Source organism: Coffea eugenioides, chromosome 10, assembly GCF_003713205.1.
Source record: "Coffea eugenioides isolate CCC68of chromosome 10, Ceug_1.0, whole genome shotgun sequence".
In the NCBI taxonomy this organism is placed as follows: domain Eukaryota; kingdom Viridiplantae; phylum Streptophyta; class Magnoliopsida; order Gentianales; family Rubiaceae; genus Coffea; species Coffea eugenioides.
Window position 1 is genome coordinate 33065264 of NC_040044.1, and position 24045 is coordinate 33089308.

Below are 24045 nucleotides of genomic sequence, written 5' to 3' on the forward strand. Positions count from 1 at the left end.
ATCAGTTATTACCACTCACAAGAAGTCACAAACAACAAAATTAACATCAACCATCAGATGCTAAAAATAGGAAAAGGACTGATGTAGAATACTACCACAATTTATACGAGTATTAGCCCCAATTAATCTTTTTTAAGGTATATTATGAGAGAGAAAGAGAGGAAGAATTCAAGAATTGAAAACAAACAATTTTTACTTATCCCCTCTCTTCCTTTTATTTTAGCAGGCGGGTAATTGATGTCCACACCCTCCTCTTCCTCTTATCTTCTTCTCTGATCATCATCCTCATCACTAATCATTTCCCCATATCTCCCCATTCCTTCTTATATATTCAACTATATGTATTGTATTTCATCAGTTTGTTTACATAATCTTCAGTAAGTTAAACTTTCCCTACCTGATGGATCTAGAGCTCATCAAGCTCTAATCAAAATCATGGATTAGATCTTTGTTTTGATTCTTTTTTTTTTTTAAACAAAGCAATCAACTTGTTGAAGTCCCCAGTTGTTCAGTAATCCTACCATAGGAGTATCTGAAGAGGGCTTTTCTACACTGTACCAGTCAAAACCCAAAAAAAAAGGGGGAAAGAAAGGAAAAGAAAAGAAGACAGAAGTGGCCAAGAAATGGAGTTTGACGAGCATGAAGAGCAAGAAGAAGAAATTGGGATGCATCAGATGCAAGCTGGGAATTATCAAACACTCGGGAACTCAGCTGGAAGAGGAGGAGGAGGAGGAGAAGGGGTGTCAGCTGCAACGACGGCAAGAAAAAGCGGTGGTGGTGTTGGCTCTATGGCTACTACTTCTACTACAACTTCATACAGGTTCAGAGAATGCTTGAAGAATCATGCTGTGGCCATAGGTGGGCATGCCGTGGACGGGTGTGGGGAGTTCATGGCAGCTGGAGAAGAAGGAACCCTTGAATCCCTCAAATGTGCGGCCTGCAATTGCCACCGCAACTTCCACAGGAAAGAAACCGAAGGCGAAGGTTTCCACCAGCCCCACCCCACACCCCACCATCCTCATCATCATCATCCCCACCATGCCCATCACCAGTTTTCACCAGCTTACCCTTTCCGCTCCCCCCATCCTTCCGGCTACCTCCACGTCACTCCGCCTTCTCATCATCACCACCAGAGGCCCTTGCCGCTTCCCTCGACTTCGAGGGAAGACGAAGACGTGTCGAATCCTAGTAGTAGCGGAGGAGGAGGTGGAGGGGGCAGTGGAGGAGCCGGGGGATCGAAGAAGAGATTTAGGACCAGGTTCACTCAGGACCAGAAGGAGAAGATGTTGGCCTTTGCCGAAAGGCTTGGGTGGCGCATTCAGAAGCAAGACGAGGCTTTAGTGCAGCAGTTTTGTGCAGATACTAATGTGAAGCGCCACGTGCTCAAGGTTTGGATGCACAACAATAAACACACCCTTGGTAAAAAACCCTAATCCCATTATTTTCTTTGCTAGCTTTTCCCTTTTTTTTTTTTAATATTCCAAAGTGGGGTGTGCAGAAAATGCAACGTTTTGTGTGCATTAATGTGACATGGGATGATGGGGAAGGAAGAGGAGGAGCAGGAGGTAGATCAGTGAAAGAAAGAATATGTTGTTGGTGATTGGTGTAACAGATTAACAAAATCTGATTGAGGGTTGATGAGAGGTTTAGAGATTTTAGTTAGGTTAAGTTCTTGACCTTTTTTCTAATTAGTACCCCTTGCTTAATTGGCTTTCTCTCAATTTTACTTCTCATCATCCACATTTCAATTTTGCTTTGTATTCAGCTTATTTTCAGTGATAAAATGACTCGTGAGTTTGAGACTACTAATTAAATAGCATCATTTGACTCAATTCTTGCCCAAACATTTACTTACTACATTACATGTTAAGGTAGCAAGGTGCACTTCTTTTTCTTCCTTGTACTTTGTTGATTCCTGAAGAGGTGCATACGAATTTCAGAATTTGATGGCCTCTACTAGTTTTTTTTTTTGGCTTTCTATGTTCTACTTTCTGGCACCTGATGACCGCTCCTGCCCTCATCCCCGAATAGAGACGTACTGAGTCCACTTTGAAAAGCTTACAGAAGCATTCAAAGTGTCATAAGATGATGATGGGGGAGGAGGAGAATCAATAATGTCCTATTGTAAAACACTACTGATGAATTTTCTGACTTTTCTGAGTAAATTCAGTACGTGTTTGGCATGCAAGGCTGCTGCCGGTTTCAGAAACGTCCCAAGTCTGTCATCTTCTCCTTCACACGCTTCATTTCGGCTTTTACTTTTATTTCTGCCTAAACCTCATGTTCCCACCGAGACATTAATGTCATTCATGCATCAACCTCCTATTTTTCATTTGCATTTCAGACTCTTCTGAGCGTATCATTAAAGCTAATAAGCTGTAGACAGGTGTGACATATTACAGCCATGTAGGTATATTTGTCCTCCCAAAACATGTTATACTACATATATATATATATATACAATATATATATTATATATGCCTTGCCCCCATTCCCCACAAGGTTTTCATGGTTATATCTTCAGCAAATATATATAGATATAGCTTAGTTTCAGAGTCCAAGTTTATGGTTTTCCTATCTTTCCTTGCTACAAAATCATGAAATACTCAAAAATCCTTTTCTTTACTTCAACTAGTCAGTCTCTATTGTGCAAGTAAGAGGCAAAGACTCTTGTTTTTTTTTTCCTTCAACTTAGGTAGTCTATTCCTAAGACTAGTTCTTTCTAATCCTTCCCTATCAATACCGGTACCGCCAAGTTTTAAGCTTCCAACACCTTTGACCAGCTTAATATATATATATATGTATGCAGGCCATTTGTCATATGCTGCATGGCAAATTGGCTTGTTAAGCGGGGTAATCCAGTCGTCCACAGTTTTCCATGGATCACGTTTCACGTCTCAATAGTTCAATAATGAAAAGGATTTTTAATCGCTTTTTAATTATATTTGCGGATCTTATTTATTACAATACAGTGACATGTTTCGATCTTTGATGTTTTAAAAAATGAATGAATTCTAGGAGAATCTACATCTTTGGCATATCTAGCAGTAGTAAAACTTGGAAAGTTCGGATATCCAATGAACGAAGAAGAGTATTTATATATGTATATATTAAAAAAAAAAAAAGTACAAGTTTCTGCAGCACATGTTACAGAAACTTTGCAGGGATAGACGGAAGAGGGAGGGGAGTCTAGATGAAGAGAATGTGTGGGAGCAAAGGGGGAAATATGCTGGACACCGTGAGATGGAGATGTTGGAGAAAGACTAGTCTAGCGAAGAAGCTGTCGGAAAAAAAAAAATCAAGAAGATGAAGCTAATGTTGCTTTATTCTGTTCCGGTAGGAACATGTGGGCTCTGGATCTCTCTAACACAATAAATCCCCGACAGACATAACAGCTCATGTTTAATTTTGCGATTGTCTTCTACGTTTGTTGGTCCTGAGTCCTGCCCACCCACATCTTTATATCTGGATCATCAGTCTCTTGGGGTGTTTCAACTGCCTGATTGATGACGATCAGCTTGTGGTTTTTCGGGGAGGTGTAATCTCGGTCAATTTTCAAACTTCTCCTCAATTCTGTATTTATTACTCGGCCATTTCTTGAAGGTTGAATGTAAGACGCCTAACAACGCTGAATTCTGCCCCCCCCCCCCCCCTCCCTTCCCCAAGTCTACCAATTCTTGCCGTATTGGAATCTTGATGGATGGGGAAAAGAATATGCAATTAACCTTTAATTGGACTTTGGTCGGATGGACGGGAGAGTCTCTGAAAATCTCTCAAACCCCGCCTACTCCTGCGTTGCGAGGAATCATCAAACTTCCTTTAGTTTAAAAAATTCAGAGAATGTAGCAGTGCACTTGTAATAGTTTTCATGAACATATTTTTTAATTTTTTTTTTAAATTTACATATATCAAATCGTTACAATATATTTTCTTACAAAAAATTGCATATGAAGTTTTGCCGTAGCATGTACCCAAAAAAGGGGGGGGGGGGTGGTTGGGTTGTACAATTGGCCTAAATAGAAAAGTCCATTCTAACGAAGGAAGTGGAGAGGTTGACAAAATCGCAGAGACAAAAAGGACATCTTATGGGTAGCTTACGGTAAGCTAATTAATTTATGAAAGCGATAGTTAGCTGATTTCTTTATATTTGACTTGTGTTTCTGGCCCATTGTAAGCTAAGTACCGGTTTAATTAGGTTACAGCAGCTTATTCAATAGTACTTTAATTACCAATGCTGTTAAAGAAGTGGCTCATTTATGTTCTTTGGAACTTAATTAATATTTTTATTATTAAAAAAATATGAAATTTAATTTGTTAAATTTAGATCTATCCTCCTTTTTTTTTCCCATCTTGAATGTTGTAGATTTTTTATTTTTGTTTCCTTAAATTGAAGAGTAGGTGAGGGTTCAAACTTCACCTGCAGCGAAAAAAATCTAAGGATTGTGCCAGAGCACTCCCTTGGTCTAGTTGGGTCGTATGCCCACTAGCCCTCTACCACAGCCTCCTTAGGCTCCCCCTCCCCTCTAGATTAGGATAGAGTAGGCTATACAAATGTATCGTTGCTGACAAAAAAAAAAAAGGGTTAATTCCACTTTGTCCCCCCAAACTTTGGACGATTATCCACTTAAGTCCCTAAACTTCAAAATGGGACACTTAAATCCCTAAACTTATAAATACCTCCCACTTAAGTCCCTGAACTTATAAAATGGGACACTTAAATCCCTAAACCCTTATAAAATGGGACACTTCGACCACCAACGACATTCAGAATTTGTTAACAATTTTCCTTAAGTGGGAGGTATTTATAAGTTTAGGGATTTAAGTGTCCCATTTTGAAGTTTAGGGACTTAAGTGGATAATCGTCCAAAGTTTGGGGGGACAAAGTGGAATTAACCCAAAAAAAAATTGAAGAGTTATCTATGAAGTACTAATCAATTTTTCACTTGCTTTACATATCAAAAACTCTACTCCTAAAGTTACCAGAAGTTGACCCTCAAAGCACTCATATTTGTTCAAAAGTGCGTCTTTTCATGGAAGCGTGGCATGGCGCATAAAGAAAATCGATTTCAAGAAACCTATCTTTTTAAGTGTTCTTGTCCAAAAAGCGAATTTGAAAATTATCATAACAATAATATATTTGAGTTTGATTTGTATACATCTTCTACAATTAATGATCATTTTCCAGCACCCCCGATCTGGATAGAACTGAAGCAAACATAAAACACAGCTAACAGCTTTTCAAGTCCTCATATATAGTATTCCACTGCTCTAAAAATAAAGCAACAAAGTGAATCAATTGTGATTAAGATTGAGGCTTGCAACTTGATATGATATTGGGATCCTCGTCGTCTTATTCTTTTGATGATTTGAACCAGAGATTTATTAGTCACCGGTAAAGTATCTTACCAATTAAATTGCGTTTTGTTCTCAATCTTTATCTGCAAGTATAGATAAATTTTAATTTTATATAACTTAATCTTGAAAATACGAATATAACTTAATCTTTATCTCCGAATTCATTTAATTTAATTTTTTTTTTGAAGTTTAGATATTTCCTAGACCACTTGTTGAATCAATCTATCTTGTTATGGTCGATAAAAGTAAGAAGTAACCAATAGCATCACTAAAAGTATGCTTTTTTTTCCTTTGCTCTTTATTCACACACAACCCCTCTCTTTTCTCTTTGAGTGTTTCTTTTTCATTGTCTTAATCTTCCTTGGATTAAACGTTTGAGCAATTGCTCTCCACTCATTATATGCTCTTTAAGGAGCATGTCCAACGAAATGGACAACTTTTGATTTACAAACAAGAAACCAGTCAAAGCATTAGGGCTAGGCCGACAAGCTAGTCGATTTCCTAATTTGGTTAATGTGTGATAAGCACCCTAAGCGATCAATTGTTTTTCACTTACACCCTAAACTATCAATGTTATTACTTTAGAGTATTTTATACTATCAATTTATGACACATTAATTACCAATCAATGAATTCTCTTACTTTTTCTGCACTAAATTAAAGACTTTAGCACCCTTCATCTTGATCTTACTGAAATTTTCAAAAATTAGTTTTTCAAATACTATAAAAATTTTAAAAAAGTACTCTAAAATGTGGGCTAAATTTCTTAAATATCCCTAAATATATTCTAAAAATATCCCAACATATACTTTAAAAACTCAACTACGGTAAAATTTTCAAGAACACCCCAAAAAACAGCTAATCCAAACGGAGCCAATGTTATTAATTTAGAGTATTTATACTATCAATTTATGACACATTAATTATCAATCGATGAATTCTCTTACTTTTTCTACACTAAATTAAAGACTTTTAGCACCCTTCATCTTGATCTTACTGAAATGTTCTTATTCTTTTAAGGGTATTAAAGTCTTTGTATCCAGAGATTGCTGCCAAATCAATTCATTTTGAATCAATTTGAGCAACATGCTACAAATTCACAGTGTAATGCAGTTAATTATGTTAAAAACTATAGTTTAGAACAGGAAATTGCTAATCAGTGATGGTTCAGGGGGCGCGAGCTGCAATTAACCCTAGCTCTTGCTCAATAGTTTTAGTCTACTTTAGTCAAGATTGAAGCGGAATAGTGGATCACTTTTATAAAGGGAAAAGTAAGCAACTTCCGACCCAAAAAGACATAAACTTCCAGTTTTACAATTCTAATTCATTTCTTCTTAAAAATCTGCAACTCTGTATTTCCGAAAAAATGAATTGAAAAACGTGTTTCTGATGCAAATCAAATACTATTATTTGACAAAATTGGGCTATCCAAACACACTCACACGTAGGTAGTCCAAATCATTGAATCAAGTTGGAACACTACTGTCTGGCGGATGCTAGGTCGGGAAAACTGAGCCTTGCTCTTAAGAGAACAGGAACTTCGAGAAGAAGAAACTGATCAAGAATTAAGTTGTTCCAAACCATGACACAGTAGTATTTCCCTTTGGAGGACACCAATATCGATATTGGATACTATGTATAAACTACAAAAGAGGAGCTTGCTTGTGATGTAAACAAATTATGTAACTTTATGTTATTCCATTTATAGCTTTGTTTTTTTTTAAGGTTGTTAAACTAACCATTTCCCTTTTGTTATTCTCGTGACATTTAATACAATAAATTCTTGGAACTTTTGGTTAATAATACATGCATCTTTTACATAAGCACACGCATAGAGTGTCAGATTCTATCTATAGATAAGTATAAATATAGCGTGAAAATTAACAACAGAGTATGTGAAAATTGCTTGTCCTCATGATTAGTGATTATCTACCGGATGATTAAGTAATTAATTAGCAACAAGTTCTGATTTTGCATATTTGGTTCGATGATGTAAAAGTAGAGAGTAAAAGAAAAGGCAAAAAGAGCTATCCCGACTTTGAGAATCCTCTTTGGGCTCAAATGACTGAGTTTTGGGCTATAGGTTGGAGATTCAAACTCTACCTACAACGAAAAAAATTCAAAGAAGATACCAGAGTAACCCCTTTGGTTTAGTTAGATGCTTATACTTACTAACTCCTTATACACTGCCTCTTTAGACTCCCATCCCTCTAAAAATCCCTTTGATTTAATTAGATTCTTATACCTACTAGCCCTTTATACATTGCCTCTTTAGACTCCCCTCCCTCTGAAAAAAAAAAAAAAAAAAAAACTTAGAGAATCCTCGTTTGACCCAACAAATGAAAAAAAAAAAACCCCAGGGAATTCTCAATTTGAATAAGATTGGAAAAAAAATTTTGGTTTTTTTTTTTAACAAGAATGGGAAACCATCACAGCTGGCCCAAACGTATCATCGCTACCCTCTATGGATTTGGGTTGTCTTGATTATTGGATCGATGGAGAGAAAGTCCCAACTTCAGGTCCCTTTTGTGGGGTATTCGTATTGAAATTTCCTCCGACTTGCTACACTTGGGCCTTTCGGTGATCAACTGGCAAGAAAAGCGGCGTGAGTGTTCGTATTTGCCGATTGCTATGAAATTTTCAGGTTTCACAGTGTAATATTTATTTATTTTTAAATTTTCAGATGTATTTTCTGCCATTCGTGTAGAATTTCATTATTGTGTTTTATAAAAAAAAAAAAAAAAGGATTCGATTAATAATCTCAAAATTCTTTTATTACGTTGTAATTCCAATCCTTGTCCTAGTGCTTAATTTGCCACGCTATGTCTCTCAATCAGTCAAACTAACCATGCATGTTATATTATCCTACTCCATTTGTCCATTTTGATTGCTGCCTATTGTTGAATTAAAGTATCAAGAATTTCCAGATTATTCCAAATGATGAGTCAAACATTTGCAGCAACTCTTTTATGAATCTTATGTTTAGTTTCATTTGACCAAAAAAAAAAGAAGACACAAATTAAAATTAGAGAAAAAAATTGCCATAAGGTTAGAATGTCACGAGTTACCGGTAAGACGATATTTTGAGCAGTTACATATCCAGGACCCCTGACACAAATAGATGCATCACAAGTTCCATATAGATTACTTCTGAATACAATTTCTTTCAAATTCATTAAGATTTCATGTACCGATTCTTGAATACCCGCTATGGTAGAATATTCATGTGCAACTTTCACGTGTGATACATGTTCCTTCTATTTCTCCAAGCAAAGCTCGTTGCATTGCAATACCTATTGTGTCGGCTTGACCTTTCATCAAACTACCTTGGAGAAATAGACTTGGTCAGTGAAGATGAAGACAAATACTACTATCATTTATTTCATTTCCCAGTACGGTTGATGTATAGATTCCCCTCTCTAAGTCTTGTGCCTTATGGCTAAAGGGTGAAATGTACTGGAGTACGAAGCTTAGGAAGATAGAGACTAGAGATCTCCAGTCCCCAGGGGGCGCTGCATCCTCATATAGCATACCCACTAACTATATATTAAATTCCCAGTTGCTAGTTCGATTAAAATTAAATGCAACTGCATCTGTCCAACATGTGCTGAGCCACAGCCGAGTTGAGAATACGGAGGTGGCTTTGTCCTGCGCCTTTCAAGGTTCTCAAGTGCTACCGGCGTTCGAGTCGGATATTCCGACCCGTGAACCAAAATGTTTATCTAACCCGCAAAAACTGGATCAGTCATGTTGTAATTCGAATCCCGATCCGTTAATCCGGATATCTGCATTATGCAGATCGGATCAATTGGATATTCGATCCGTATCTGATTTTTTAAAATTTTCTTTTAAAAAAATTATAAATTCCAAAGATAAATCAAAATTTAAACGTATTAGAGTTTTAAAAGTACCATGTAAGTGATTTGTCCTACTTACATATGAGATTTTAGTCATTAACCTTTTTTTTTTGTCACAATATATAGTAAATTCTGTATTTTTTTCTTAAATTTTGATTCAAACAAATAAGATTCAATATTCCATCTATAATTTTTTTTATCCACAAAATTATATGACAATATGTTTAAAAACTTAACACAGTATGTAAAGAAAAACTTATTTTGAAAACGAACATAGATATGAGAAACAAGAGATCAAAAGTATTATTATAAATTAGTGGAATTAATGTAAAAATTAAAAAACAAGAGATAAAAAATTATATGACTCTAAGTTTCCATTCGAGATTGCAGTGTGTTTACAAAAAAAAAAAAAAAGAAGCACTAAATATACTTTTAGAGTGTTTGGTAATTAATTTCCTGTAGCTTAAGCAGTCTAGCTTTTTAATAACTTAAAAGCACTCGTATAAAAAAATAAATATCAAAAGTGTTTCTTTACAAGTCGGTCATCACAATCCCAAATAAACCCCAATCAAGCAAGAAACGTATTAAGTTTATTGGGAAAAATGCACTTTTCATCCTCAAAATTTGGGTTGTTGACCATTTTCATCCTCAAAGTTTCACTCAAAACACATTTCATCCTCAAAGTTACGTAATTTTGGCCAATTAAGGACAATTGACGGGAATTGGCAAATTTATCGTTAGAACCAACTGTAAACCCAACAAAAAATGGATAAAACCAAATGGGGCCACATTCCCCACCTTGATCACAAATCGGGCAATCTAACGGATCATCAAAATCAATACACAACCAACAGGCAACCAAACAAAATGTTTTTTCCCCCTCTCCTTTGTCCTTGGCAACTGCCGAAGAAAATTTAATCACAGCTAAAAAGTATAACTCTCCATAACAGAATCATCCATGCCTCAAAATTAAGCAATTAGTTTCTCAAAGAATGCAACATCCAGCTCAAGCTCAACGTAAGCAAACAATTTTTTCTTTTTCTTTTCTTAAATTATAAAGCACCAATCCTCACACATTAACATTAAACCCTAAAGTCCACATTTTTCTCATATTAAGTAGCAAAAAATATAAATTTTTTGTTCGTAATAAATCCATTTTAGCAATAAAGTCAACAAAAAATTAATTCAATTATCAACTAGTTTAGTTTACCAGGAGAGCCAGCATAGCGCAAGAGGCGATAGGCTTGGCGGACTTTTCAACTTCAACGAGGCACATACGGCAATTTCCGGCAATAGAGAGGCGGCTATGGTAGCAAAAACGAGGAATGTCGACGCTGGCGATCTCGCAGGCTTGAAGGACCGTCATACCCTTAGGGATTTTAACTGGATATCCATCTATGAAGACTTCGGTAGCGTCTTCCGGGTTGGGGAAGTGGACTCGGGCCCCGCCGACGGGAGTTCTCTTGGGAAGATCTGGGGGGGAGAATCGGGCTGGGCTTGGGCTGCTTCAGCATTTTGGAGCTCACTAGTGGAGATGATGGAGCGGCGGAGAAGAGGAGTGAAGTTTCCTGGCTGGAGTTTTCCGAATCGCAGGAGAGTCCGGGAGGCGAGTAAACCCAGCCCCATTTTTTGGGTTTTATTGCTATCTCAGATGGACAGGATAACAATGAAATGTGTAGTTTTTCGATTTCTCTTCTTTGCTGAAAATTGAAATTGAGCTGAGAAAGACTGTGGAATGATTCTGAGGTGCGTGGTTTATCTGTGAAATTCACACGCAGCTATTGGTGGGGAACGGGATCGGTTAATAAATGACTTGGTTATCAAACCATGGGTTTTTCAGGTTGATGGACCATGTGATGTTCCAAGCTTTAATAGTAGAGCTTTAATTTAGCTAACTAATTTTGGTCCTTCGGTTTTACCCATTTTTGTTGGGTTTACGGTTGGTTTTAACGATAAATTTGCCAATTCCCGTCAATTGTCCTTAATTGGCCAAAATTACGTTACTTTGAGGATGAAATGTGTTTTGAGTGAAACTTTGAGGATGAAAATGGTCAACGACCCAAACTTTGAGGATGAAAAGTGCATTTTTCCCTAAGTTTATTCAAAAAAAAAAACTTAACTCGTGAATTCTTAGACTCCATTGTTAAAAAAATTTTGTAATTTCATTTTCGAAATGAGACCATGGGAAATTCTTGTGGGTCAGTCTTTAATCAAACGAATTGGCTGATGTTACGTTAGAGTAAAAAAGGTGGCTAAAAGAATTCTAAGCTGATGTTACAGCCAAATGCCAACATGAATAAAATAAACAAGAAAATGAGCACCTAAGGAACAAGAAAGACTGAGCTCACGTGGCCAATAACACAAGATGGTCTACTTCTTACATGAAAATGAGCATCTAAAGAAATTTTTTTTAAAAAAAAAAAAAAAAGCATCTGAGAAAATCTAAGTGCAGATAAGCAAGCTTGTCTAATCTAATGTGGAGAGCTTGGCTGAGATTACGCTGAAGCGGCGGAAATAGCCAACTGCAGTGCAATGACACTACCTCCAGTTTGATATCAAAATCAAGTACGCTCGTGAAAGGAAAGTTTTTGGCCTCACCGTCAGAATATCCATCATGGATGGATCTGGATTCTGAAGAATCCTGCAGCAAGGTTACCGAAAACCTGTCCTACGCTTTGCTTGTGGCATAGGGCAGAAGAAGAATGAAGAAGCTTTTAAAAGTGCAGCTACTTTATTTCTCCACCTCTCTACTGGAAGATGAAAAAGGAATAATCTTTTTGACCATTCATTCACCCAATGATATTTTCACTAAGGAAGTCATTTGTAGGAAACAACTTTCATTCCGGCTGATGAAATCATAAGAACACATTTGATGGACTTCCGGTGGAGATATATCATATAGATGGTACACAAAAACAACCTGCCTGATTCAGTTCAACAAGTAAGTACTCTTTACAACAAGAAAAAAATATATATATATATATGGGATTGTAGAAAAACCCTCCAGTTCTATCTATCTATCTATCTAAAATTTGAAGAAACTAAAATTTGGACCATTTCAGTATTGGTGATATATATATATTAATAATCTTCTCTTTTTCCTATCAGTACTGGATCATATCCTTCTTGAAGAGTTTCGTTTCTTGAATCCACCAACAATTTCGACTCTTCCAACTCCCTACCATCAGGACTCCACACCAATTTTACCCCTTCATTATTGGTACCAGTAATGCTACTACCGCCGCCATTATTATTATTATTATTATTGTTCGCTAATCTCGTGCTTTGCAGCATTCCCATTGACCGCGACTTACTCAACCTTACTATAGGCATCTTCACAGCCAATCCTCCCCTCCTCCTCCTCCCCGCCACCCCTCCTACTGCTACACCACCGTCATTACTGCTCAAATCCAACGCACCAAATTCAATCTCCCTAAACGACCCAATCGATCTCGACCTTCCAATTCGATCACTCCGATCTCTACCCGTCGCCGCGCTCCCTCCAGCTTCTAGGCTCCCCACGCTCGAGACTTTCCTGGTCCTTCTACTACTCACTCTGACGGTCTTGATCATCTCACCACTTTCATCCAACGGCTCGTATTTAGTAGTCACGCGCGTGGGATCTCTCACGCAGTCCACGCTTCTCCCCAGGTTATTCCATACCGGATAATTCACTCTCTTGCAAACACCTTTTAGGCTCTCCACCACCTCCGCCATTGCCGGCCGCTTCGCCCCCGAAGTCCTCACGCATTTTGCGGCCAAAACCGCCAGCTGCAGCAGCGCCGCCTCATCCTCCGGCGGTCCAATCCTCGGGTCGCAGAGTCCCGCAAAATCTCCGGCTTTTATCGCCGGCACCGCCCAGTCCACCACCGACGGCGGGCTGTAATTCACGTCGATGGCATTCCTCCCGCTGATAATCTCCAGCAGCAAAATTCCAAAACTGAACACGTCGGACTTGGTGCTGAGATCACCCGGCGCAAGGTAGCCCGGATCGAGATACCCTAGCGTCCCCGCCGGCGGGGTACATTTCACACGAACGTCCTCCACGTGTCCTCTCAAAGCCAAGCCGAAGTCGCTGAGCCGCGCGTTGAAATTCGCGTCGATTAATACGTTCGAGGACTTGACGTCCCGGTGGATAACCGGGGGGTTAGAGGAGTGCAAAAAATGAAGCGCTTTCGCTAGTTGTAAAGCGAACCGGACACGCCTGGTCCAGCCGGGCGGCCTGGTCGAACGATGGAGCAAATCGTACAAGGACCCGTTTGGCATGTACTCGACAACGATCAATTTATTGTTATGGGAATCGACGGAATGGCCGAGGAGATTGACCAGACGGGGATGATGGACGTGGGAGAGGATCTCAATCTCGTTTTCGGCGGGGGCGTTGGTGGAGGTGGGCTTGGTTATCTTGACGGCGGCGACGAGGTGTTGGCGGGGGTGGAGAACGAGGTGGGCTTTGTAGACGCTGCCGTAGCTGCCCTTGCCGAGGAGGTGGGCCTGGGAGAAGGCGTTGGTGGAGGAATGGAGATCGGAGTAGGAGAAGAGGATGATTTTGTTGGAAGGCGGTAGTTTTTTGGTTAATTTGAAGTTGTAGGAATCACACGTGGCAACGGCAGTTTCTGCATTGCATGAGAAATAGCCCATCATGATGATGATGATGAGGAGGAATTGATGATGATGATGATGGCGACACAGCTGAAGAATGGTTGGGAGCAGAGAAGAGAAGACGGGGGGTTTTTAGCAGAAGAGATGAAGAAGGACGGGAAGAAGGAAGAGAAGAGAGGTTAAAATGGTGGAGAAATGACAGCGGCAGACGGGCAGAGACAAAGGCCATAACTAAGGCGGGGAGAAGAGTGGGTGAGACTTTCTTTTGTTCTTGTTGACAAAGATTCGGGTTGTGTCGTGAAGACATAAAGTGACGGTTGAAAAAATAATAATAATAAAGAAATGTTTCCTTTTTTTATTTTTTTTTTGTGTGGGTGACAGTTTTTCTTTCTTTTTCAATATCTTTTCTATTTCCGGTTTACATGGTTTACCAAAGGGTAATAAGATGACAATAGTAAATTTGTGTGTTTGGATTCAAAATTATTGGGAAATTTTTTGCATTATTTATTAGAGTTAATCTTATATACTGACAGTATATACAATATCGCTTAAATGTATTATATATTGCAAAATTATATCTAAAATTTTAATTCAAAGCCGTTGTTATGCACTCAATTTTGATATTGTTTAATTTATTATAATATTTTAATTTTTATAATATATATGAAATAAAAAAGTTATTTAAAAATTATGTTTTGATAAAAAAATCACAATAATAGTCAACATTTAGGAAATTCTTTTCAAAGGGTAAGCATAGAATAGTTGAATTCTCTTCAATTGAGCCATTAGGGGAGTATGGTAGCCTTTTAGACTTGAGAAGGAACAGGTGAGACAAGACTTAAAAAAAAGAAAATCCATTTTTTTTTGAAGCAAGAAAATTCCAATTCTTGAGTAAGGATTTTTTTAATTATTCCTAAAGGCATAAAGTAAAAGATAGGTGAGGGAAGGGCAGTATTTTAAAAATTTAATGGATACTTTGACGTGCAAAGGCGTGAGGAGGGCTTTGATAGCGGGGGGAATATCTCGGGGATTGGCATAGACAAAGTGGGGTCCTGCTGCTTTACGTGGTAATTGCTGTGTATGCCTCATCTTTATTCCTTTTCCTCTTTTCTTCTTTTTTCCTTTTTCGGGCAATTATAATGGCTTAAATCCTGATTGGGGGCACATTCATGATTTCAATCTACGGACTGGGAAATGATTTCTTGACTCTTCCTCACTCCACATGACATGCAAAAAACCTAAAACAAAAGTTTCAATTAGTATCGCAGATAGGGTAATAGGAGAGCTTATTTCTTCCGGAAAGGATGGAAGTTCATTCAATAATTAGTAGTATTATTCTAGCACAAAAGGCCGTGTGATCAAATTTCATTATCAATATGAGAGCTGTATTAGTGAGCATTCTATCAGAAGAATTTCTGTAAGTAATTTATAGTCTCGAGATGTGTTCCATAATGTGACCGGAGCCCAATCTACCAAAACCTTTTCTTAAAAAAAAATTACTCTAAAGCCTTTGTCCCGATAGAGTTCGTAGAAATTGAGAGGTAGAGTTTGCAAGTTGACGATTATGAAGTCAAGTGTGCTTATTTATTATCCACCTAGGCATTAAACAAGGATGATAATTAGGGCCTTGTTTGACAAGCAAGTTTTTGTCCAAGTTTGTTTGTTACAATTTTTTTAACAATTTTAACTACAGTAATCTTAAAAAAATTTTCAAAAATTTTAAACTATACATTTCAAAATATTAAAAAATTTACACACTTCAAAAAATTTTTCTACAATTTCTACTGTAAATTACAGTAACATTTTAAATAAATACCCAAAAAATTCACTTACCAAATGGAGCCTAAATTTTAACGAAGTCGTGTAGTTTGGACCGCGAGATTATATAGTAACTCATTTATTCATTGTTTTTGTATTGAACCTAAAAATAAAAATAAAAAGATTTTTCAGCAGCATGAAAACATATTATTATCATCTCCTTTTTTTTTCTTCTTTTTAGGAGAATATCATTCTCTAATTAGTGAACTGTAATTGTTTTGAGCATGGAGGTCGAAGCAACGAAAGTTATAATGGCACAGTATGTGGTGTAGACCAAGTATTGGTGGACATTGAAATTATCGAACAGACAGAAAAAAACCTGACATTGTCCTTGTGTCGTCGGTTTTCTTTTACTTTCTACATGACTGCATCCAAGAGGATCATGACAAAATACTTTAGCCAAAATGGAAAACATTTAGAGCCTATACATGGATGGCATTTTCGGGGAGTTTTTGTAGAAAAATAATAATGTAATAAGCACTTTTTAAAATTTAATATATATGAGATAAAAAATAATTAAAAAATAATTTAGAAAACCCAAAAAAGTTTTTTTTTTTTTTTAAAAGATGCATATGCTTGGAGTGTCAACTTAATTATCTCAAAACAAATTAAAAGAAATGTCCAAGCTGCTTGATGAAAATAAAGGACGCCATACCTTTTCCATTATTGTCAACTTAATTATCCTAATACAATTAGAAGACCAATCACCATCAATTCAAAGATTATGAAATTTAAGTACTCCAACTCCAATCTTCTATTCTTTTTTGGCTGTTCTGTCACTATAAGAAAGAAAAGAACAGAACATTTAATAATTGCACCTAAACTAGTTAGGCTGTTCATTATTGTAGCTTAGCAATTATATTAGGTGCGAAAGCGATGTGTAGGCAAGCAATGTTAATCGGGTTCCCCCTTTCCAAATCTGCTTCCCGTTTTCTTATCTTTAAAGTCATCTGCTTTATTCCATGTAGAGGTTGAAAATAATGGAATTGCAGTTAACTAGTGATGCCAGAATATTTTCATTTTTTTTTTTTTTTGGGAAGAATGAAAAATGGACAAGGTCAAGCTTCAATTTGTCTGGTATGACAAGGAAATTTAACCGCTTTCCACCTATTTTTATTTGTCTGCATCCAATAATGTTGGATAACAACTCTTGAAAATGCTCATACGCAAATAAACAGCAGTAGCCGCTGAGTTTCTTATTGTCAATGGCATCTTAGACTATTTGCCGGACGTTAATTCTTGCTTGTGGATCTAAATCAAGTTCAAAATTCAATGCTGTACTTGAATAATTTATTATAGACTTGTCATACCCATGGAAAGATGAAAATCTCCATGAGCCAAAAGAAGACTTTCGAATTCATAGTACATTTTAGGAAGTTACGTATTCCGAAGGGGAATGGAAATGTGTAAAAGCTGAAGTGAATTAGTCTACACCCAAAAGTTCTTTGTTTGGCAAGTCTTCTCTTCGCATGCTCCAACCTTTTTCTGGGGTTTTCCATGCATGGCTGTCTTCAAATCTGAGAGCTGAAGCTTGAAAGTGCAACAAAATGAATCATGGCTCGAATTATCAATTATTTATTGTACTGTTCTCTATACTACTTTAAGGCTGAATCGGTGCTTTCACATGAACATTGTCTGACCCTTTTTCACTTTTTTGAATTTGTACGTGAACGGTTGATTTCTCTTCAATATTCACTCCATGAGAACAAATGATATTTATTTTTTGCAATTGCCCATTTTTGACCTTTTGACAGAAAGAGAAAAAGGTAATTCAAGCATCACTGGAAGAGCTGCAAGAGCATGTTCCGTTCTGGACTAGGGGCAGGAACGGTTGAGCAACCGTTCCCGAAGGTTATGTGCAAAATGATTATGTGTATTTTGCACGTGACGTAATTCTGTTTGCACATGGTGTAACTTACTTTCAACAACGTGTAATTCTAGAACAAAATTTTATGAATCTCACACATGTTGTTAAAAACGAGATACATGATGAGATTTGAACCGTGTAATTTTTTTGGCCAAATCTTAATCGTGAATTGTCAGAAACGGTTGCAGCCTGCAACTGCAATCGTTCCTGCCCCTCTTCCATTCTATTCACATAAGTAACTCAGATTCCAGTCGTATTGACAAAAAATGGAAGATGTTGCTCTTGATGACCAAAATTCACCTCGTGATGCTTAATTCTCAATGGTTGAAAGGGCGTTGGCAAAGCCGAAAAAAAAAACCGAATGCCAAAATTAAGGGACAGAGAAAGAAAAGCAAGAAATGAATGCTTGAAACAGACCCAAAAAACAAAAAGGGGTCAATACGTTGAATAATTGTCCTCTGACAAACATTGATGTGTGATTGATTAAGTTGTGATTAGTAACCCTCATGGAAACGAATACTACAAAACATTACTGGTTGATAGCAGAGGTCCCATGAAGGTGATGAGCCGCAGAAGCCTGCCCTACCTGTACCTGAACGAAGCCCCTCGACGATTAATACCTGGAAAAACCAAGCAAAAAAAAAAAAAAAAGGAATTAGAAGTACTACTACTAATACAGTAGAAATACTATGCCAATGAAATAGGACTCGAGTTTGTTTGGATAAGAGTTTATTTGGATGATTTATTTGAGATATTTACTGTAGCACTTTTTGTGATGTGATGTATGTGAGATAAAAAGGTGATTGAAAAGATAAAAAGGTGATTGGGATTTGTGAAAACAAATTTTGCAAACCAAATTATCTTTGTCCAAACAAACTCGACAATACATGCATGAGTTCCTTTTTTTTTTTTTGTCAATCTCACTTTATTTATATAGTATTTTACATTATCTTAATTTAAGGGGAAGACCCAACTAGATCTAAGGAATCAGTGAAAACTGAATCACTATCGAATCAGACGAGTGTACTATATATTCGTCTGAATTTTTTAAAAAATCACTTAACGTGACAATTAATGAAAGTCAAGATTCACCCTACCAAGCCATTTAAGACTTGGGTAGATAAGTCCCTCGGGTGCCTTCAAAAGTTGCCGGCTTTTGAAGGTTGCTCGAGGATTAGGTTTCTTTACGCATTCTTGAGTTCGCTTAAGAAAATGAGAGAAAAAAAAAAAGACTTGGTGGTGACCTCATGGCTTGGTGGTAACCTCCAGCCGAAAGGCTGGTGGTTCCGCACCTGCATGAGTTTTTTTTTTTTTTTTTTTTTTTTTTTTTGTCAAAACCGTACCTGCATGAGTTCGGATACCCTCTTTCTTGCAAATTGGGGAGGACTGTGGAGCTTAAACCAAAACTGACGGCCTGCGGCATCTTCCGTCACGTCACTCCATCACCTAGCCTATTAAGTTAACAGGCAAGTCCGTCACGGCGTTTAGATTTTGATTTCCCTCCCATAGTGATCCCATGCTGCTAGATTGGAATGAGTACACTATAGGTAGCTACATTTAATTTGGTAGTAAGAAAGATGCCTAGATGGATGGAGATGGGGAGCCTCTTTTCATTTGTGATGATGTGATTTCTTAATGTCCTCGCTTTTGACTTTGACTATGTTCTTTTTTCAACTCCATTCCAGCGCTCAACAGTAACTTGGACTTTCTTTGCACCTTTCACTCTCACGAATCATATTAATGCTACACGATTTCCGAAAGATTTAGTATGTAAATGGACATATTAATATATATATATAATATTTATACACTTTTTCTAATTATATTTATCACCCTTCATTATCTCTATATTTTTTTTAATTATAATTAATAGAATAAATTTTATATATACTGATTGTATATAATTATCACGATTAGATATATGATACATATATAAAATTTGAATTTCTAGTTTAAATTCAAATTATGTGTCGCGCATCTAATGATAAAAGTATACATATTGTCAGTATAGAATATTAATCCTAATTAATAAGCATTTATTAGATAGACCCTTTTTAAAAAATTATAAATAATCTTCAGTCCGAGCGGATTATTTTGTTTTTCATTATTGGATGAATACCAAGTTTTTTTAGTTCAAGCGATGCGCGAAGGCAATGAAAATTCTTGTAGGGACTCTCTGTCTGGCAAAGGCTCCAGGTGGGACTCACTTTTGGGGTCCATAATTTAGTGAGAGGATGACGTATATATGTTTTTTTTATAAATAAATGTATTTATAGGCAGAGGGTCAACAGGTCGGGTTTGAATCCAAATTCGATAAATTTTTTCGAGCTTGGATTGAAAAGTAATTCCGATACTCGGATTTGGATTCAGACCCATTTATTCTAACAAATAAATGGATTGAATACGGAATATAGGATTTCAACTCGAACCGAATAATATATTAATAATTATAAAATATAAATATTTCTAAATACATTCTTTTACCAAATTAACAATTTAATAATGACTTTATAAATTGATTTGTAGTTAGTTTTGGATTGACTATTGCGAGTTATTTATGATTTTTGTAATTTGATTTGTTTAAATTTGAAGATTAGATTTTTGATTGGTTTTGGATTTAATTTTGGAATGTTTAAATTTGAACATTTTCTTTTCGGATAGCTGGACCTGACCTGGGACCCGTCGGATCTGATTATGGAACTCTAAGGTCAAGACCCGTCAGATATACGAAATTTCGGATCCGAACCTGACCCGTTGACACCCCTATTTATAGGGACGGGACGGGACTTCACCTTGTTTGGGTTGTAATATTTTGCAAAATAAAAATTTAAGTATTTTGTAAATACATTTTTTAATTATTTTTTTATCTCGCATACATCAAATCTCGCTACAGTATATTTTTCTACAAAAACTCCTAAAAATAGCAATCCAAACGGGGTGAAGAACCTAGGAGACAACATATTTTGAATATATTCTAATTCATTGTTAATTACTTGTACAATCATATAATAGAGATTTATAATAAATAACTTCTAACTATTAAGATGAGTTCGTAATGAATCCTAAGTTTTGTAATTTTTCCCGGCAGTCTATAAACAGATTTTTGGTCCCCTACTCATTTTTTTTTCCAATATTTTCTTCACGTTTTGCTCGAGCCTTACACCGTAACATGACATGGGCTTTCCATCATAAATTCATTGCACACTTGCGATTCTCATCTCTTCTTCTTCTTCTTCTTCTCTCCTCCCTTCTTTGATCTTTTTTCTGTGGATTCTTGCAATGTGTAAGCTCGAGTACTCAATACCTCATTCGCTTTCACTCATCCAAGAACTGCGTACGTTCTTGAAGATAGGGAAAGGAAAGAAAGAAAATAGGAGTAGTGGAGAAGAATCAGGTGATTGATCATTGAGTGAGAATTGAGCCATCCCTTTAGCTTCCGACCCCTGATGCATAATTCCAACCGACCGTCTGTAATTCATTCCAAATATGAAATGGAAAACATAATCTGAAGCAATCAATACAAGGTAGCAAAAAGAGCATAGATGTTAGGCAATGAATGGGCATTTTCCCACCGCCTATACAAAGAGATTGGATTGTATGGTATGAATGGCATTTAAGAACACGACGACCGCTGCGGTGCAAATAAATTAGACGACACCCGGATAAATGAACCTCCGCTCTGCAATCCTGAATCCGATGCTGTGCTTTTAATTTTTCTCGACACATTTTCGGCCCAACATCTTTCGACTTACTACTTGCCCATGTTAATTTGCACGCCATCTTCTTGGTCCAACATTCAGTTCTAGCTTTACAGATGCTACTATGGAATTATAACAAACTTAGCGCTTCTTCAACACTTTTCTACTTTTCTAGTGTTGGTTCATTATAATGTTACAAACTTGCAAGCAACCATTATTGTTTTTGTTCAAAAAATCGAGAGAGTTTAGTAGTGTACTTGTCTGGTTAGGAGGTAACCCTCATACAAGCCCAATTGGATTTCTTCATTCCTATGTTATAGGAATAGTGTAGATTGCTATCGTGAGATACACACTAAAAATAAAAAAGTTCATTCTAATGTCACAGAAACAGGACCAAATTATAATACATCACCAAACAGCAAAACAATTTAAGACGTTTTGGAGAAACAAGTTAAATTTTCAAAAACTGAAAAAAGAAATTGCTTTGTATTCTCTTTTTCTCGGTCATTGTGTCCCTTTCTTTTCTCACATTATTAGGCATCTGGCTTTTTTGTTAACAAAATTTTGGCATTATTTGCCCAAAAACAGGGGTTTTATCAAACACGATTTTCTTACTACTTTTTTTTTCTTAAAATATATATTACATCATAAAAGAGCGTTACAGTAGTTATCTTATCGGAAAAATCTCAATCCAAACGGATCTAAGGTATTAGGTTTCTGGACTACAAAAGAATTTCGTCTCGATGTCTGTTTGTTGTATTTGGGTCCAATAAAACAACTTCAGTGAGGCATGGCCCAACTGCGAAGATATCTCAATCGAAGACCATGGGCCATTTACGGACTCTCGGACATCCGTCGCTGCGCCTATTGATTTGAATGGACATGTTTGTGAGTGTTTACAGATCAACGGTGTAGGCCAGGCCTAATGGTTCTGCATTTCCGATCCACAGAGGGACAAGAAATGTACCTAAATTCCGACCTATACCGCGAAGCCCAGTCTTGTGGGGACAATTGCCCTCGTTTCCTTAAAAAACTAAAACAAGAAAACAAAGAGAAGAGGTTTCATTGTACCATTTGTGGCGTAATTGTGAGCTTGTGAACTATTGTTTTGATAACCATCATTATTTGTAGTATTAGTCTTTTATACGGTGCTCATATATACACCATCATCATTAAATGTATGATAATTAATTTTAATTCAAAATATAAATTTTATATATGTATTGATCATGATAGCATATATACTTTTTTTTTTTTTTTTTTTTTACGGTCTGGAGGGGTATTCCGGAATCACCCGGACTAATCTCCCCTCAAGCTGGGTAGAGCTTGCCCCAAAAATGCTCAGTAACGGTAGCAAGTGGGTGTCGAACCTGAAATCTTACTGTAAAGACAGACGATCGGAATCAACAGAGCTACCCACTGGGGACATGATAGTATATATAATATTAACTCTTATTATTGTATCACTTTCGATATTACGAGTCAGTTGAAATCCTAAACCAAAAAAAAAAAGAAAAGGATAAAAGAGGCTAGAGGAAGATGATGCACTACTAATCCGAAATGATAGATGGGCACATTTAATATCCACTTTTCACGTGATGATTAGGTGGTATTACCCAATGAAAACCCGGCAAGACGGTTGTTATCATTCAACATCAAATGGTGGAAACACACACAGATGAGAGCACGAGCATCATGAATCAGGTCTGCAGTACAATGAAATGAGGTCTTAAGAGACTCTTATAATATTTATTAGCAAACTTAGAACGTGTTTGGTCCACAGCATTTTTGTTAAAAAAACATGTTCAGAATCGCATGTTTAATGGACTTAAACACTTTTAACACTAGAAGATCTATCATCTATGTTAATTTCATCTTCTTCTTCTTTTTTTTTAATCTGTTCTTTCTCAACTTTCTTGTATCATGTTGTAAATGGTGCTTTTGAGTGCAGCACCAGAATGAAAAGAATATTTTATTAACTGTGTATCATCACATGGTGATGGTACATATATAATTATCAATTCGTTTTGTGCAGTAGGATTTAAGTGAATTTTCAATTTGCTTCATTAAACCAGAGCCAGAGGACACTACTGTCACATCATTTTCACATCGCGCATCGCGCTCCATAGAGAGTGAAGGCGACAATTCATGTTGCATTTTGGCACGTTAGCAAGTACAGACGTTTGTGGTAACGTAAAACTTCATGTCGCTTTTCTACCCAAAAAAACATGGAAACAGAATTAAAGATAACCCCCCTTACCCTCTTCCCCCCCCCCCCCCCCCCCAACAATTTCCAAAAAAAAAAAAAAAATCCTATATTTTGTGATGGAGAGACATACAAGTGCTTAAACACTCGTACACAAGATTGGTAACTCATGACAAGAATAGAGTGCAGCTCACAGGCGATCTTAGAGAAATATTTGATCAAATGAATATGGCGCCCTATATATTTTGTGCCAAAGTCTCTATTGTTTGTGACTAAATCATGTTGGAGAGACCTATGTGTGCTCAGATGCATGATTGCTGCAGCTTCGACACATGCTGATGACTGTGCTTAAAGATAGCTGAGAATCATATCTCATCATCTCATGCTTCAACCCCAAAAAAAAAAAAAATTTAAAAAAATAAGAGGTTGTGATTAGTAGTGTAGCATGATAGCGATGGTGACTGGTAATTACGGCCATTATTTAATGCTAGTAGCAATTTTATGCAGATGGCATGATATTAGAACCTTAAGCATACGCCTATGCGGGCGGATGGATAATCACATTCACAGGGTAGTCTAGATTTGTCAGCTCCAAGGAAATCTAGTAGCATAACCACATACATGCTAGCTAAGATAAAAGGA

General features: G+C 36.8%; 2 protein-coding genes across 3 annotated transcripts; one reads left to right on the forward strand and one right to left on the reverse strand.

The window, feature by feature from the left end:
* Window positions 1-213: 213 nt before the first annotated feature.
* On the forward strand, window positions 214-1760 carry LOC113749070 (zinc-finger homeodomain protein 1-like). Of its 2 annotated transcripts, XM_027292717.1 has the most exons (2): window positions 214-1419; window positions 1499-1760. In XM_027292717.1, the coding sequence occupies exons 1-2, from the start codon at window positions 624-626 to the stop codon at window positions 1522-1524; spliced, it is 822 nt and encodes a 273-aa protein (XP_027148518.1). In that variant the 5' UTR covers window positions 214-623; the 3' UTR covers window positions 1525-1760. The 2 variants fall into 2 exon arrangements, with proteins under 2 accessions (XP_027148518.1, XP_027148519.1); XM_027292718.1 differs by having other exon boundaries at window positions 214-1760.
* Window positions 1761-12024: 10264 nt separating this feature from the next.
* On the reverse strand, window positions 12025-14128 carry LOC113749614 (serine/threonine-protein kinase-like protein At3g51990). Its single transcript, XM_027293414.1, has one exon. It carries the CDS (start codon window positions 13854-13856, stop codon window positions 12294-12296), a length of 1563 nt encoding a protein of 520 aa, XP_027149215.1. The 5' UTR covers window positions 13857-14128; the 3' UTR covers window positions 12025-12293.
* Between the last annotated feature and the right edge of the window lie 9917 nt (window positions 14129-24045).

Coding starts and splice junctions, on each gene's coding strand:
- LOC113749070 (XM_027292717.1), top strand. CDS start 624: ATGGAGTTTGACGAGCATGAAGAGCAAGAAGAAGAAATTGGGATGCAT. Junction 1,420..1,498: donor CAACAATAAACACACCCTTG/GTAAAAAACCCT, acceptor TGGGGTGTGCAG/AAAATGCAACGTTTTGTGTG.
- LOC113749614 (XM_027293414.1), bottom strand. CDS start 13,856: ATGATGGGCTATTTCTCATGCAATGCAGAAACTGCCGTTGCCACGTGT.